The sequence below is a fragment of the Podarcis filfolensis genome, assembly GCF_964270895.1.
Source record: "Podarcis filfolensis genome assembly, chromosome: 2".
NCBI lineage: Eukaryota > Metazoa > Chordata > Lepidosauria > Squamata > Lacertidae > Podarcis > Podarcis filfolensis.
The window spans coordinates 106,339,351-106,356,642 of NC_139605.1; the positions used below are offsets into that span (position 1 = coordinate 106,339,351).

General features: G+C 45.8%; 1 protein-coding gene across 2 annotated transcripts in view; it reads right to left on the reverse strand.

Annotated features, from left to right (window-relative positions):
- The window catches only part of STXBP4 (syntaxin binding protein 4), a 151,652-nt gene that overhangs the window by 114,980 nt on the left and 19,380 nt on the right, over window positions 1–17,292 (reverse strand). For both annotated transcript variants that reach the window (XM_083598760.1, XM_083598761.1), the window contains exons 5-9: window positions 13,932–14,038; window positions 13,228–13,399; window positions 8,243–8,321; window positions 5,250–5,344; window positions 1,396–1,492 (exon numbers count right to left, since the gene is read on the reverse strand). In XM_083598760.1, coding sequence (XP_083454886.1) covers window positions 1,396–1,492; window positions 5,250–5,344; window positions 8,243–8,321; window positions 13,228–13,399; window positions 13,932–14,038 — 550 coding nt within the window. The remainder of the gene's footprint in view (window positions 1–1,395; window positions 1,493–5,249; window positions 5,345–8,242; window positions 8,322–13,227; window positions 13,400–13,931; window positions 14,039–17,292) is intronic.

Consider the following 17,292-nt stretch of genomic DNA (forward strand, 5'->3'; position numbering starts at 1 on the left):
TAGTTGGTGAACTATGGGTTGCGCTTCTCCACATACTAGGGACGGAGGCACTTTGGCCCCCCAAATGTTTTGGGGGGGTTTTAGGGGGCCGACCCGTCCCCCATTGTTCTGAGGGTGAACATGGAGCCGGGTACAAGGCAGCTCAGTGCTGGCAGCTCCTCCTGCTGCTGCCACAACTGGCTGGAGGGGGGGCGCCTTCCGCGTCTTTCCCTTGCCGCTGGGGCCGTGCTGACACTGCGTTCGACTCTGCTCCCTGGCTCCTAGCCCTAAGCAAGCAAACTGTGAGAGTAGCCCACAATATGACAATGCAGAGCCTTGTGTGGTCAAACCTAAACACTGTTTATTACTGTAATGAATAGGGCTGGGAGATATATTGATGTATCATCCAAATCCAGTAGGAAGTCCATACAGTGGTACCTCTGGTTGCAAACGGGATCCGTTCCGGAGACCCGTTCGCAACATGAAAAGAGCGCAACCCACAGAGGCGCATCTGTACACGTGCGGGTTGCAAATCGCCGCTTCTGCGCATGCGCGTGAAGTCATTTTGCGCTTCTGCGCATGCGGTGAAACCCAGAAGTAACCCTTTCCGGTACTTCCGGGTCGCCGCGTGTGGTGTAGTGGTTAAGAGCAGTGGACTTGTAATCTGGTGAACCAGGTTCGATTCCCCGCTCCTCCACATGCAGCTGCTGGGTGACCTTGGGCCAATCACACTTCCCTGAAGTCTCTCAGCCTCACTCCCCTCACAGAGTGTTTGTTGTGGGGGAGGAAGGGAAAAGGAGAATGTTAGCCGCTTTGAGACTCCTTAGGGTAGTGATAAAGCGGGATATCAAATCCAAATCCAAATCCAAAGCCAAATGTAACATGAAGCGGACGTAACATGAGATATGACTGTATCATGATAAAAGTTTCCTAATTTTTGACCTACAAATACAGTGGTAACCTCGGGTTACAGACGCTTCAGGTTACAGACTCTGCTAACCCAGAAATAGTGCTTCAGGTTAAGAACTTTGCTTCAGGATGAGAACAGAAATCGTGCTCCAGCGGCGCGGCAGCAGCAGGAGGCCCCATTAGCTAAAGTGGGGCTTCAGGTTAAGAATAGTTTCAGGTTAAGTACGGACCTCTGGGACAAATTAAATACTTAACCTGAGGTACCACTGTATATCGCAAATCATGCCGTGTGCCATGCAAAAATCGTGATGCGGAAGAACCGTGAAGCCAGCCAATGCTTCTCCATAGCTCCATCCTTCTTTCAGACATCGTGATATTTCAGTATGTCGCGATGTTTAGCTGTTGATCTATCACAATGTCAAAAACCAAGTATCACCCAAACACTGCGAGGAAGGCTTTTTTATGCAGCATTCTCTGTTACCATATTCCTAGAACTCACTTCATTACCTCCAAAAGACACTGTTCCTTTAGGATCCTTTGGGAGCTGCTGCCTTAGGATTTCTTGCTGTTCTTTTGTGGGTTGAATCCCGAGATAATTCAGAGCCTAGAAGCGGGATTTGGTGAGAGAGAAAAAACACAGGGGTTTGAATTCTCTATCTGACAATGATGGAACATTGCACCTCCTTTTATCTGTTTAGGGAAGCTTTTAATGTTCAACAGATTATTGTATTTTAATATTCTGTTGGAAGCCCCCCAAAGTGGCTGGGGAAACCCAGCCAGATGGGCAGGGTATGTATGTATGTATGTATGTATGTATGTATGTATATATGTATGTATGTATGTCTGTATGTATAAATAAATAAATAAATAAATAAAATCTGTCTTGTTTTAACTTGCTTGAGACGCCTTTCCAGTCTGAGAAGAAGGTGTAATGTAAATAATAATAATAATAATAATAATAATAATAATAATGCACTAACACACTTTCTATTTCCTTTCTCCAACACTGGATGATGGGGTGCATCCATAGCTGTCAACTTTCCCCCTTTTTTAAGGGAAATTCCCTTATCCCTAATAGGATTCCTCGCAAGAAAAGAGAAAAGTTGACAGCTATGGGTGCATCTGTTCCATAAAAGCCAACTCCTCGTGGCTGAGGTCTCTTTACAAAGGTCTCCCCCAATAAAATATTTGATGGGCATTACTATTCAAATGTTGTGCAGCTGCTATGTTTCGTTATCAATTATGTGTGGCAACGCTGACACCCCCCCCCCCCAAAATATTTGGCACCCTTGGGTTGGGCTCCCTTGATCTGCTCCTATACATCCACAGAGAGAAAAGTTTTACATACACTCGTAAGTGTGCTGTGGCGGAACTGAAACCCTGATTCTGCAAAAAGCCTTCACAAAAGAAAAAAAAGAGCGTTTACGTGGCACTCTGGAGCGTTCAAAGTGCTTTGTGCACATTATCTCAGAATGACATAAGCACCGGTTTATCCTTTCTCTGCTGCCTAACCCATCCTCTTTGTAATGTTTTAATGGGTCTGCTAGTGGCGGCCAAGTAAGCACACGATGTATCAGGGCGTGTGCGCAACAAGCAAGAGTCCCGGGCGGTTTTTAGAGACAATCCAATGCGGCCCACTCTGAAACCTCCATTCATTCCAACAGGCTCTTACTGAAAAGGTTAGGGAAGTGTGCAGTGGCTGCGGGGAGTAGATGGTTCTTCTTCTAGGTGTTGGGTGGGTGGGTTACCTATTAAAGTAAGATAAGCTGGGGGATAAAGCAGCCCGGCTGATTCACAGTGCCATTTTCTGGCACCCAAACAAAGATTTTAAAGAGAGGAGATTTGAAAAGAGGCATACGCAACTCAGTGTGGGTTGCATCGGCACTTAGTCTCCTAAAACAAACAATTGACGAGAAAAAAAGGAAAGAAAGAGCAAATTCAGAAGCCCAATCTTCAAGCACTTACACAAAAACGATATAAATATTTAAGTGGTCTACCCCTCGCAGCTCTTTCCCCCCTTATTTTCCTGCTCTCGGTATTGATGGATTGAGAGAAGAAGGTATCACAAAAAAGAGAAATGCAATCTTTTTAGCAAAATAACTTTGGGAAATAAGCTGGGGAAGAAGGCGGCGGCAGAACTTTGATAAAAGCACCTTGATGAAAGCACTTGAAAAGGAAAAAAAATGTATCACTGATACCCAAAACATTTTCCTCTCAAACTGTAGGTGTTTCAGGGAAAGAAGAAATTTTACTAATGGGAGACTTCAACTTCTCTATTATCTGCTGGGTTACAAACGCCCCTAAGCATGAAATCTCCAGCAAATTCCTGCCATAGTTTGCTAGCACAACTTTCCAACTCAGAAGTAGGACGAAGGAGCAAGGGGTGTCCATTACCCTCGGCTTGATCTTCACTAACAGGGAAGAGCTCACACTTTCCGAGAGAATACACAAGCTGAAATGCAGCTATTTTCTGAAATTCACACTTGAATTTTGCAAAGCTGTCCCCCCCCCCAAAAAAAAACCACGTGCACAAACATTTATGTACGCATGCACTGCATTATGAAAGGCTGCTTGCAAAAAAATGTGCAAATTGGGCAAAGTAACTCCCCCGAAACATGCATATGAGGAAAAAGGCACCCAAAAATACTGATGAATTTTCAGTAGGTTTTTATATGATTATGGACATTAAAAAATGATAGGGAGATGCGGCAAACAGAATTTAGGGTTGGGGAAAAATGAGAAACAGCAGTAGAGAGCTGTTTAAAAACAAATAAATGTGTGTACAAGCAAGGCTGCCCTGTTGAATATACTTCCTTGCTCCAAACTCACAATGAATCACAGGCTTCCATATTGTTCTTCCGGGAAATAATCTTTGGCTGGCATCCTGCTCTTGCTGCATGGAGGGAGTGAACACATTGTGGAATAGTGCTTAATAAGAGTTAAGTAGGATCTGGCCCTTCCATGTAGCCACCATTCAGGGAAGCCACATTCATGGCAAGGATGCTCAACGAAGCCAAGCTATTTATTCCAATCAGAGTCCCATCCATGCTATAACACAGGGTTTCCCAAACTTCGGTCTCCCTCTGTTTTTGGACTACAATTCCCACCATCCCCGGCCACTGGGGTATGATGGGAGTTGTAGTCCGACAACAGCTGGAGACCCAAGATTGGGAAACCTTACTCTAACACAAGGTCTCCCACCCACCTGCTCCTCCAAGGCCTAGAGCCTGTTGCAACATATTCAGCAGCAATGCACCCAGGAGGAGCTCTGCTCAATTCCTTTCAGGAAGCCAACCTACAACTCGCTTTCATTGCACACAGGGTGGAATGAGGAGGGAGAAGGACTTGCAGGATGGCACCTGCACTGTGAACGTTCTTGCAACCATTTCGAACAGAAAATGTGGCTCCAAAACTGTCTAATCCATGGGTAGGCAAACTAAGGCCAAGGGGTCGGATCCAGCCCAATCACCTTCTTGATCCGGCCCGCGGACGGTCCGGGAATCAGCGTGTTTTTACATGAGTAGAATGTGCCCTTTTATTTAAAATGCATCTCTGGGTTATTTGTGGGGCATAGGAATTCATTCATTTTTTATCCCCCCCCCCCAAAAAAAATATAGTCCGGCCCCCCACAAGGTCTGAGGGACAGTGGACCAGCCCCCAGCTGAAAAAGTTTGCTGACCCCACTCTAATCCTTTTCCTCATCTGCGTTAACGTGTAAACTCCTCTATTTGGATCTGAATACACACAAGCACTCAGTCCCTGCCACTCTCTTTGCGAGTCCAAAGAGTCCTTGCTGAAATTCATTTACTTGGCAAGAAGAACAAAAGCTCTACAAGTTCATGTCATAGCCACAAAGTGCTCATAACTCCTGGCCAAAATGGGAATCTTCCAGTTACTTTGGCTGGAGACCTACAGTAATATATTGCAAATTTTAGAGATCACTAGAAATAAGCTAGTGTGACTATAAAAATATTTTAAAAGGAAAGACAACAAGGGTCTCGAGCCAAAGTAAATTGCTAGAGCCAAAGTAAATTGCTGAAATTAATGGGATATAAAGTCAATGGGAACTCAAGCGCGACTTTCCCTAGATTTGGGCTAAAGGTTCCTGCAACATTTGCAAAAGGCAGTTCTGCTGCTAGGAGAGGAAATCGCAGCAGAAAGAGTAGCATCAAAAGCTTAAAAACATTTTCATCCAGCCAGACCACTTCAATATTTGCTAAATAATTTTACCAGGCAACAAATGTCGATTCAGCACAGCAAACCGTTGGTCTCACAAATGTTATTTACCCGTGTGGAATAGTAATTTCTGTCACCAAATTGCCACAGGAATAAAGGTAAAAAATAAGACAGAAGATATTTACCATCTCTAGTTTATCTGCTTGGAGACGAACAGTGGGGTTTAGGGAAATCTTCCTTCTTTGTGGTCCATAATCATCGCTCCACGTGGGGCCAACAGCTAAGAGACAACAGGTTGCACATTAATTGGAAATCTAATTGGAACTTTTTCTCCTGAAGGATGTGTTCCGAACTCCTGCTGTTCAAACAACTGGAGCTAATCACCTGAATACCAGAATCAACTCGTGTTTGTTATCCCCCCCCCCTTTAAACGGTAAGCAAGATGCAATTTAAATATTTATTACAGATCTCAAATGGAAACTGATGGATGCTGCTGAAATACTAGTTGGACCTTCCTGTACGAACCCGCCAAGATATGAGGGTCTGTGTGGGTGTGGGAACATCACACAAAAACCTGGAGGATAATTGGGGAATGATGGGCTGTGGATCAAACAGACATTATTGAAACATGAACGGTCATATCATGAGAGAGGCACATGGCTTGCACCTGTGACACCTCTTTTAAAAAAACAATCAAAAGGAAACAGGAGTTGGAGAGAGAGAGAGAGAGAAATAAGTTGATACAGGCTGTGGCACAGATGCACATAATTTATTTTTTTTGTGGTGAGGGGGCATTTCTTTGGACTCCTGCCAAGTCACCAAAACTGCTTTCTAAAACATCCCCCAAAGCCTACATATTTGCATAGCAATAACAATAACAATTTATTACTTATTCCCTGCCCATCTGGTTGGGTTTCCCCAGCCATTCTGGGTGGCTCCCAACAGGATATTAAAAACGCGATAAAACATCAAACATTAAAAACTTCCCTAAACAGGGCTGCCTTCAGGTGTCTTCTAAAAGTCAGACAGTTGTTTATTTCCTTGACATCTGACGGGAGGGCATTCCACAGGGCGGGCGCCACTACCGAGAAGGCCCTCTGCCTGGTTCCCTGTAACCTCACTTCTCGCACTGAGGGAACTGCCAGAAGGTCGTCGGTGCTGGACCTCAGTGACCTGAACAATGGGGGTGGAGACGCTCCTTCAGGTATACTGGGCTGAGGCTGTTTAGGGCTTTGAAGGTCAGCGTCAACACTTTGAATTGTGCTCGGAAATGTACTGGGAGCCAATGTAGGTCTTTCAGGACCAGTGTGTTATATGCATGGTTGAGCAAGCATGGCTGTACCAACACTAGACAACCCATACAGTATTCTACCACCCAAGGTGCACGTGCTTTTAGAATACCCCAACATATTTTTGCATCTATAGCTATACGTACATACATGAACTGCCTACTGCCTGTTTAATACATACAGGAGAAGCAGCTTTGAGGCAAAACAAGGATTTTGCCTATGCCCAAGCCCTTGCTTCCTACCCAACCTTCGGCAAATGTGAAAACAAAATGCAAGGTGCTTTTACACTCACTCATTTTATATCCTTAATATACATGTGCCAAACATATGTTAAGTGCAGAGTCCTATAAGCACTGGAAAATACTTAAGTTTCTATGGCAACTGGATCTTCAGATACGCCGGTGTTATTCACCATGCTGTGCCAAAGTGAGCCTATTGATTACTAATTATATAAGCTTGACAGTTTTTCAATCTGCCTACTTCCAGGGAAGCCTGTCCATGTCTATTTGTTTGCCGCAGGTGCCCGGTGTGGCATTGCAAAGCATTCTGGGAGTGTTAGTTCATGCAGGGCTCCAGACAGGCCTACTGAATGGAACTACTGCTGCAGAAACCAGGGCTTATCCCAGAATACACTGAAACAACAGCAACAATTTAATTGTATGCCGCCCATCTGACTGGGGTGCCTCAGCCCCTCGGGGTGGCTTCCAACAAATGAAAACATCAAACACAGTAAAACCCCAAACATTAAAAACTTCCCCTATATAGGGCTGCCTCCAGATGTCTTCTCAAAGTCAGGTAGTTGTTTATTTCCTTGACATCTGAGAGGAGGGTGTTCTAGGGAGGAGCTGTCATGGAGGGCAAGCTTGTCCAGCGTTACAGATATTCTCAGGGAGAAAGCTTATGGACAACCCCATATTCATAGAATTGTAGAGTTGGAATGGACCCTAAGGATCATTTAGACCAACCCCCTGCAATGCAGGAATACGCAGCTACCCCAAATGGGGATCGAACCTGCAACCTTGGTATTCCCTGAAACAGACTTTGAAAACCATTTATTACTCCCTTTATAGGTAAAGGACCCCTGGACGGTTAAGCACAGTCAAAGGCAACTATGGGGTTGCGGCGCTCATCTCGCTTTTCAGGCCGAGGGAGCAAGCGTTTGTCCACATACAGCTTTCCGGGTCACGTGGCCAGCATGACTAAACCGCTTCTGGCGCAACAGGACACCGTGATGAGTGCCAGAGCGCACGGAAATGCTGTTTACCTTCCCGCTGCAGTGGTACCTATTTATCTACTTGCGCTGGCGTGCTTTCAAACTGCTAGGTTGGCAGAAGCTGGGACAGAGCAAAGGGAGTTCACCATCGTCGCGGGGATTCGAACCGCCAACCTTCTGATCGGCAAGCCCAAGAGGCTCAGTGGTTTCGACCACAGCGCCACCCTTTATATCTCTCATCTTTTCCATTATGGCACTCAAGGTGACTTACATGGGCCTCCTTGATGGTATCCCATCCTTTCACTAGCCAGACCCAGATATGTTTAGCTTCAGAAAGGTCGCTACATCATGAGCTTTGGACCAGGCCCTGGCACCCACAGCCCCAAACCCCAGGTGTCAATCCTATAGCTGTAGAAGACAAATGAGCAAGGAAAGGGACCATTGTCCTTGCTGGTTACAAGCAAGGACAATCCATCCTTGTTCAGCCATCCCACAAAATAGTCAATGGCCATTATATTGGAAAGGGACTGCTAGACAATCCATTCATTCGTGTTAGGGGAACAATTGGTGCATAATAGAGGCTTTTTCTAAAGGAAAAGTAAACACATTAAATGCTACTCCTGTGAGAAAGGTAATGGCAACTATGTGATGAGAAAGCAAGGAAGTGAGCGTTTACCCCCAGCAGGTGCATCAGCGGTACTGTTGTTTGCAGAAAATGCGGGAGATTGCTCTCTCTTCTTGAATCCGGCTTTCGTCTATGAAAGAAAAAACACAAAATAAGGAGGTGCCTTCGGGTAAAGTAGGTTAAGGACCAAACAAACAAATGTCATTAAAAACCAAACACACACACGCACACACACACACACGCGCGCACGCGCACACACACACACACACACAGGCTGATTACAGAAAAGAAGCCCTGGCTAATGCTTTATCTAAACTTCAGATGAATATACAATACATAGCAAAAGCTTTAAAAGAAACTGGTTCCCTTTGCAACATGCGCCCATAGAATTATGTTAAGCAGCTTTGGAAGAGTGGTCTGTATTGACTGTTCTTCAGGCAGCCCCAGAACAGCTGGAATAAACCATGGTTATTTAGTTTTTCTCCGCCTGCCACTGCAAAGAAATTCATCCCCACCCTATCAACTCATGCAGTGATGCAACCACGCTAGAAGGGACACTGTTAGCTGCAGAGAGCGAGAGAAGCTACAGAAGCCAAAAGGGACTTAATTTGGCAGGCCGTACCAATCCGTGGACACCAAGCCAAACCGCCAGCCACAAAGAACGGGAGGGTGCATTCCATCAGATATGTGGGCAACCTTAAGTACTGCGCAACTGGTAAAAGTGCACTCCCGACGGAGGGCCCCTAGCTAAGGAATTCCACGCTGGATCCAAGGCTGGAAAAAGACTTCAATACACTACTACCCCCCTGACACGGCTTTTTGAAAATGTCCAATTTCTCTACACAGACAGTGGCTATGGTGGTGGTCCCGAGAACGAGGAGATCCAAAGCAGGAACTGGGTGCCATTTATTACGCAAAAGGCACGTAGAGGTTTTCCATCAGGGAACGTATAGCTCTTGCCAGACAGATTCCTGTCCTTTTCTGACAAAAAAACCAGTGGCATTGAGAATTTCCACTGTTTCGTACGGTGTCACAGAATTCTAGAAAGTGTTAACGGCTAAAAAAAAAAAAAGGAGCAAGGGAACATTTGATCACATGTCCCAGGGAAGCTCTGATTGATTGATTTTATTTGTATATCACCCTTTCCTACAAGGAGCTGAAAGTGGTGTGTATGGTTCTCCTCCTCCCCATCTTATCCACCCAACGACCTTGCGAGGTAGGTTAGACTGAGAGTGAGTGACTGGCCCAAGGTCACCCAGGGAGCTTTCATGGCTGAGTGGGGATTTGAACCCTAGTCTCCCAGGTTCCTAGTCTGACACACTAAACACTACACCACACTGGCTCCCATGTGTTCATGGCTTTTAAAGGACTCTGCTTTATACATTACAGTGCAGGCACATCTCAGCGACATGCCAGACTCCTGAAAAATTCAGGTTGCAAATCTAATGCAAGGGGATGGACAATGTAATGTATGACCTATCGTGTTTTGCTTTCCTCCGTCTGTTTGTCATTTCCCGAGGGAGCTGTTTATACCCAACAGTGCTGAGAAAGAGTACAGTCTTATGCATATCTATGCTCCTCTTGTGTCTGATGGAGTTTACCGTATTTTTCGCCCTATAGGACGCACTTTTTCCCCTCCAAAAATGAAGGGGAAATGTGTGTGCGTCCTATGGGGTGAATGCAGGCTTTCGTTGAAGCCTGGAGAGCGAAAGGGGTCGGTGCGCACTGACCCCTCTTCCTCACCAGGCTTCAGGAAGCTATCCGCGAGCCTTGGGAGCCCGGCGGGAGTTCCCGCCGGGCTCCCAAGGCTTGCGGACTGCAGCCCGAAACCCGGGGGGCAGTGGGGCGCACCCCGGGCTTCGGGCAGCTCTCTTGCGGATAGCTCTCTTGCGGATAGCAGCCTGTTCTGGGGGCTGGGGTCGTGGGAAGCTCGGGCTTCCCCCGCTCCAGCCCCGTGCCTGGGGGGGAAAATAATTTCCCCCCTTTATTCCCCCCCCCAAAACCTAGGTGCGCCCTATGGGCCAGTGCGCCCTATAAGGCGAAAAATACTGTACTCCAAAGAAAGCATGCTTAGGATCCAAATAGACTCCCAGTTCATCGAAATAATGCTTAAAAGTGGGCATCCAACAGAATGGTATAAAAATGTTATTCAGTTCATTGAAATTTCTCCAGCTGTATTAGCATTATATTTCAAAGAACAGCATGTTTTTCATGCAGAGCTTTGGGGTTTTATTGGGAGGGGGGAGGGAGGTGGGGAGAAGGAGGAATCATGTGTCTGTTCAAACTTCCTTACTTCCTCCATACTAAGAATGATGACAGGATGCTGGCTGTGGGAAGAAGCCACACAGCACGCTTGGCAGAGAAATTCTCCTTATTCTTTCTTTCCTTTTTAATTTAAAAAAATGTATTTTCCTCTCGACTGTTTGAACTGAGGAAGAGCTTAACATATCATCATCATCAACTTTATTGCACTAGCCAAAGGCCATGGCATCATTCACAAAGGGAACAAAGAGAAAAGCAACAATAACCATAAAGGTAAAGGTAAAGCTGACTGTTAGGTCCAGTCGCGGACGACTCTGGGGTTGCGCGCTCATCTCGCTCTATAGGCCGAGGGAGCCGGAGTTTGTCCACAGACAGCTTCCGGGTCATGTGGCCAGCATGACTAAGCCGCTTCTGGTGAACCAGAGCAGTGCATGGAAACGCCGTTTACCTTCTCGCCAGAGCGGTACCTATTTATCTACTTGCACTTTGATGTGCTTTTGAACTGCTAGGTGGGCAGGAGTTGGGACTGAACAACGAGAGCTCACCCCATCGTGGGGACTCAAACCACCGACCTTCCAATCAGCAAGCCCTAGGCTCAGTGGTTTAGACCACAAGGCCACCTGCATCCATAAAAAACCATAAAAACATCAGGCACTGCACATACAATAAACCACAATCACGTCTCCTAAAAATTATTTGTTGCATAGGATAGAACAGCAAGGGGTTCTCAGGTAGAATGTGCCAGCTTAAATGTCCGAACCACTTTTGCAACTGACTGCTATTTTATCTAGTTCTTTTCTCCTGATCTTCTTAGCTGCCAACACATATAGTGCTACTTTATAAGTTACAAAAGATTAACATATCTCAATAGCTGGTGGAGCTCATGAATTTGCCTACATACAAAAGAAGAAACCCTTAAGTTTTTTCTTAAGGAAAAGAAGATTTGAAGATTTTTTTTTAAATGTACCAAAATAAGGAACATATGTGTGTTGGGGCGCACATGGTATAAATGAAAGTGAGCTTTCGACTGAGGGGCGGGGCAACCTTTGGATAGCTCAGTTAGCAGAGCATGAGACTCTTAATTTCAGAGCTGTGGGTTCGAGCACCACATAGGACAAAAGATTCCTGCATTGCAGGGGGTTGGTCTAGATGACCACTGGGGTCCCCTGCTGTCCTATGTAACAGGGATGGGCAACCTTTTTTTTCTGTCAAGGGCCAATCATTTATGAAATGCACACTGGTGCTTGGTTGAAGTCAAAACTGGGCGAGGTTGGAGCTAAAAGCAGGTGGGGCCACCCTTTCCCTCTCTTTCCTCCTTTCCCTAACACAAATCTCTTCCTCCCTTCTTTGTCAGCTGCATAAAATTACACAGAGAGCTACATCTCGCCATAGGACTGCCAGCTGCCCATCACTGCTATGTGTGCGTGGGTGGGTGCAAGTCCCACTGAACCCAGCAGGCAGTGCCGGATTTATGTACAGTGGTGGATGCGGGTGGCGCTGTGGGTTAAACCACAGAGCCTAGGGCTTGCTGATCAGAAGGTCGGCGGTTCGAATCCCCGCGATGGGGTGAGCTCCCGTTGCTTGGTCCCTGCTCCTGCCAACCTAGCAGTTCAAAAGCACGTCAAAGTGCAAGTAGATAAACAGGTACCGCTCCTGGGGGAAGGTAAACGGCGTTTCTGTGCACTGCTCTGGTTTGCCAGAAGCAGCTTAGTCATGCTGGCCACATGACCCAGAAGCTGTACGCAGGCTCCCTCGGCCAATAAAGCGAGATGAGCGCTGCAACCCCAGTGGCGGTCACAGCTGGACCTAATGGTCAGGGGTCCCTTTACCTTTACCTCGGGTTACATACACTTCAGGTTACAAACTAGCTAAACAAGCTATAGCTTAGGGTCCCACTTTCTTGCCCCCCCCCCAAAAAAGGGGGAAAAACTGGATGTACATTTCCAAAAGATAAGATAAAAAACAAATAAAATAAAACCTACATACAGCAACAGTGTTTTGTGTTGTGTAGGCTCCTATGATGTAAGTAATGGGCCCCGCCTGCTAGCCTGCTCCCTAAAATATCACTGGTTTGCTCATTTCTATATACGGTGGTACCTCGGGTTAAGTACTTAATTCGTTTTGGAGGTCCGTTCTTAACCTGAAACTGTTCTTAACCTGAAGCACCACTTTAGCTAATGGGGTCTCCTGCTGCTGCTGCCGCTGCGCCGACGGAGCACGATTTCTGTTCTCATCCTGAAGCAAAGTTCTCAACCCAAGGTACTATTTCTGGGTTAATGGAGTCTGTAACCTGAAGTGACTGTAACCTGAAGCATCTGTAACCCCAGGTACCACTGTATAGGGTGCCAACATTCTGTATGTGCAAATGGCTTTAGATACCTATTAGGTCCATAAATTACCATATAGCATATATTCAACACAAAAAAACAGTGACAATTTGTTGTTGACAAAGGACAGCTGGACATATAAAGGGCCCCATTACCTTCAGTAGCTTGGGGCTGCATCAAACCTAAATCTGGCCCTGCCAGCGGGGCTCACTTCCAAGCTAGACATATATAGGACTGCACTGCCAGTCACTTGTGCCTTCTGAAAGAACATATAGACTGATGTGTAAGCGAGGAGGTCAAGGAATTGATCTCTGCTAAAACAACTGGCTGCCTGTGAAATTTGTGATAAGCACGACTTGGATAATCTATCTAGTTTAGCAGTTTGCTTGCTGATCACTGCCCCTTTGTCAACAGATTGGTTTAAATTGGTTTTCAGAGAATACTTGCCACATTCAGAATAGACATCTTTGAGTCAATGCTCTCATTCGGAGACAGAGATGGAGGAAGCTGCAGTTTGTATCCATCCGAAGTTAACAGGCTGGAGGGGGGCGGCACAGTTTCCGCTTGACTGGAAAGAGGTTCACGCCGAATGAAAGCGATTTCCCACGAGGAGTTAGATCTAAAAATGAAGTCACAGGTTGGACACAGGTATTGTACGTTGCATTCTTCCTGAAATAATGAAGACCTCCCTGTAATTATCAAAATATGTCAGGCAGCAAGTGATGTTTAGCGGGTCAATAAAATTCAGTGGGACAGAAATCTGTTGCACCAACTTTTTTAAAATTATTGCCCTTGTTCTTGATGGCTAGGAGGGCCAAATTAGCGAGGGTCTTACGTTTTTAATGTGCTGTTACCAGCCCAAAATGTTTGGGCTTAGGTGGCATCTGTCTTGGGAAACAATGGAGTGCGTCTATGGGGCTGGGGTCAAACCGCTGGAGAATCACAGCGCCTGAAAGTATCAGGATTTATGCCCGCAAGACAGGGAGTTCTTTTTAACAGCTCTGTATTTTAGCATTTCCAACAACACATATCCAAAATCCTCTCTCTCATCATGAGGGCTAGAGACATAAATCGACCAAATCTATACTAGGGAAGACAGACGGATGTAAAATGGAGTGTTCAGAGGACTTGTTTTGTAGGGCATTTGTTACCTCAGCTTTGTTCTGTTGATTAGGCTTCTTGCTTCTTCATAGGTGATTCCAATCAATGACTCCTTGTTAATAGAAACAAGCTGGTCCCCAGCTCTCAGCCGACCATCCTAGCAAGAACAAGGACATTCGTTAGCACTTGTTTTTGCAATCAAGTTGTCTTAAGAGGTCAAGGCAAACTCTCCAAATTTGTGAACTCCCAAGGTTGTTCAGTCTGTCAAATTGCCTTTTAGAGAAGGGTAGGGCCACATTTGATCTGATAAGAGTGCCAGACTCTTGGTACAAATAAATAACAAATCAGAGTGCCTGGTACAAATAACTGCCCGACTGAAGCAGGCTGCTCTCTGCCCCTTGCTCTGCTCAGTTTATGAACTGTATGTGGTTTTTGGTATGACTGTGTAGAAGTGTGGAGCTGAAATGGTCATTTAGTAAACCCCCCACAATGCAGGAATCACAGGTAAAGCATCCACGACAGGAGGCTATTCAGACTCTGCTCAAAAACCTCCAATGAGGGAGAGTCTGCCACCTTCTGAGGTAGCCTGTTCCACGGCTTAACAGATCTTACTATCAGAATGTTCTTCCTAATGTTTAGTTCAGGGGTCAGCAAACTTTTTCAGCAGAAGAAGAAGAGTTTGGATGTGATATCCCGCTTTATCACTACCCGAAGGAGTCTCAAAGCGGCTAACATTCTCCTTTTCCTTCCTCCCTCACAACAAACACTCTGTGGGGTGAGTGGGGCTGAGAGACTTCAGAGAAGTGTGACTGGCCCAAGGTCACCCAGCAGCTGCATGTGGAGGAGCGGAGACGCGAACCCAGTTCCCCAGATTACGACACTACTGCTCTTAACCACTACACCACTGTCCCTCAGACCTTGTGGGGGGCTGGACTATGTTCTGGAGGGGAAAACTGAATGAACTCCTATGCCCCACAAATAACCCAGAGATGCATTTTAAATAAAAGCCCACATTATACTCATGTAAAAACACCAGGCAGGCCCCACAAATAAACCAGAGATGCATTTTAAATAAAAGGACACATTCTACTCATGTAAAAACATGCTGATTCCCGGACCATCCGCGGGCTGGATTTAGAAGGCGACTGGGCTGGATCCAGCCCCCGGGCCTTAGTTTGCCTACCCATGGTTATGTTGGACTCTCTTTCTTTTAACTGAATTCACTGGTTTGGGTCCCACAGCAGAAAACAAGCTTGCTCGATCTTCCATGTGACAGCTCTCCAGATATTTAAAGAAGGCTATCATATTTCCTCTCAGTCTTCTCTTCTCCAGGATAAATTAATACTATGCTGTATTTGTGTTTCTGTTTTTTAAGTATGTGGTAGGTCAAGTGTGTGACAAGTGATTAACGAATCTAACCACCACCAGCAGCAAACAGTGCAAAACCTTCTATGGAATACAAAGGAAGAAGAAAAACCTCAACTCTCAGCTTGCTTATTAGAAGAAGGAATTCGAGCAGAGCCTTGTCCCAGATGCACAAGTTTTCTACATGCAGGCAGGTTTTATCAATTCAATCTCCTTTATTGGCATAGAACGAGTGTGTTGTATACATGAATCAGAACACACCACAAGTAGGAGGCACTTTTAGGTAAAACCATCCAGACATTGTGAGAAACAAAGGTGGCTCTAAAGATATATGGTGACGTTATTTCATGGCGTCACTCAAAAATTTCGCCAAATTCTCCACAACGTCATTCCTACAGTTATTCAGCAGACAGGACACCCTGGAAGAGGTTTTAGAAATGGGAGCCTATTAAAAATGTTGGTACCCTTACATGCATTCTGAACTACTAGGGTCGCAGCAGTACTGCATTATATGTGTCTCTTTGTCTTTAGAGGTAAAATAAAGGTAAAGGACCCCTTGTCGGTTTATTCCAGTCAAAGGCGACTATGGGGTTGCGGTGCTCATCTCGCTTTCAGGCCGAGAGAGCAGGCGTTTGTCTACAGACAGCTTTCCAAGTCATGTGGCAAGCAGGACTAAACCGCTTCTGGCACAACGGGACACTGTGACGGAAACCAGAGTGCACAGAAACGCCGTTTACCTTCCTGGTGCAGTGGTACCTATTTATCTACTTGCACTGGTATGCTTTCGAACTGCTAGGTTGGCAGAAGCTGGGACAGAGCAACGGGAGCTCACCCCGTCGCGGGGATTCAAACTGCCGATCTTCTGATTGGCAAGCCCAAAAGGCTCAGTGGTTTAGACCACAGTGCCACCCGCACTTCAGTCCGATAACTATGCTTTTGATTTAGGACAGGGAGCAAAATAAACTCAAAAGTGTGTTAAAATGCAAGTTGTGGAACAGAAGGGGTCCTTGTAGGTGAAGCTTGTATTTTATTCCCACTACAGTGGTACCTCGGGTTAAGTACTTAATTCGTTCCGGAGGTCTGTTCTTAACCTGAAACTGTTCTTAACCTGAAGCACCACTTTAGATAATGGGGCCTCCTGCTGCCGTTGCGCCGCTGGTGCACGATTTCTGTTCTCATCCTGAAGCAAAGTTCTTAACCCGAGGTACTATTTCTGGGTTAGCGGAGTCTGTAACCTGAAGCGTATGTAACCCGAGGTACCACTGTATTTTATCCTGATGGGGAGCAACAGCCACTGTGATGACGCGAACCAAGTCCTCATAGCTAGAGCTGTCGAAATCAGCAATAGATGGACTGGACAGCCACGTGGATGCCAGGGGATGAAAAATTTTAAAAAAGGATAAGGGACAGGGAAGGGGATAATCAGGCAGTACTAGATGTCCTGGAAAGGAGAAGCTGGCATTAGGAGCTGAACTACTTTGCTGCTGCAGAACAGAGTAACAGATCAGCGAGAGATATCAGTGGAATTTCACTGGGCACAAAATTGGACACAGATGGTCGTTTTGTTTTAGAATTAAGCCACAGACAGTTTGTGAGAAGTTTCTGTACCAGTTAATCCAGCTCTGAGCTGGATTAATTCGCACCAGAGGGGTGGGGGTAAGGGATCCAGTTTCAAACAGCTATACATACAACCTTGGCGAACATTTGGACCGAGCAGATGCAACAGCGGAGAGCGCAAAGACTTTGGCAACAATAATTTAGCGCACAGTTCAGGAAAATGTGGGTGGGTGGCTGGGAAGGTGGAGAATGAGGCCAGAAAAAGTGCTTTTGCACTCAGCTCAAACCAACGTTTAGCCTTCAGCACATCACATTTCTGTTTTTGCCAAGTTCTACACTTAAAATTAAAAAAGAGGCTCTTTTAAAAAAATTCAATGCAAGCAGCAATTCAGTCCGTGAAAACTGCAGACCCTCTAAGTGTCTCTATTTTCCAGAAAGAGTCCCAGACTTACAGAAGCCATCCCGGTTTCTGCTTTGAACCCGCAATGT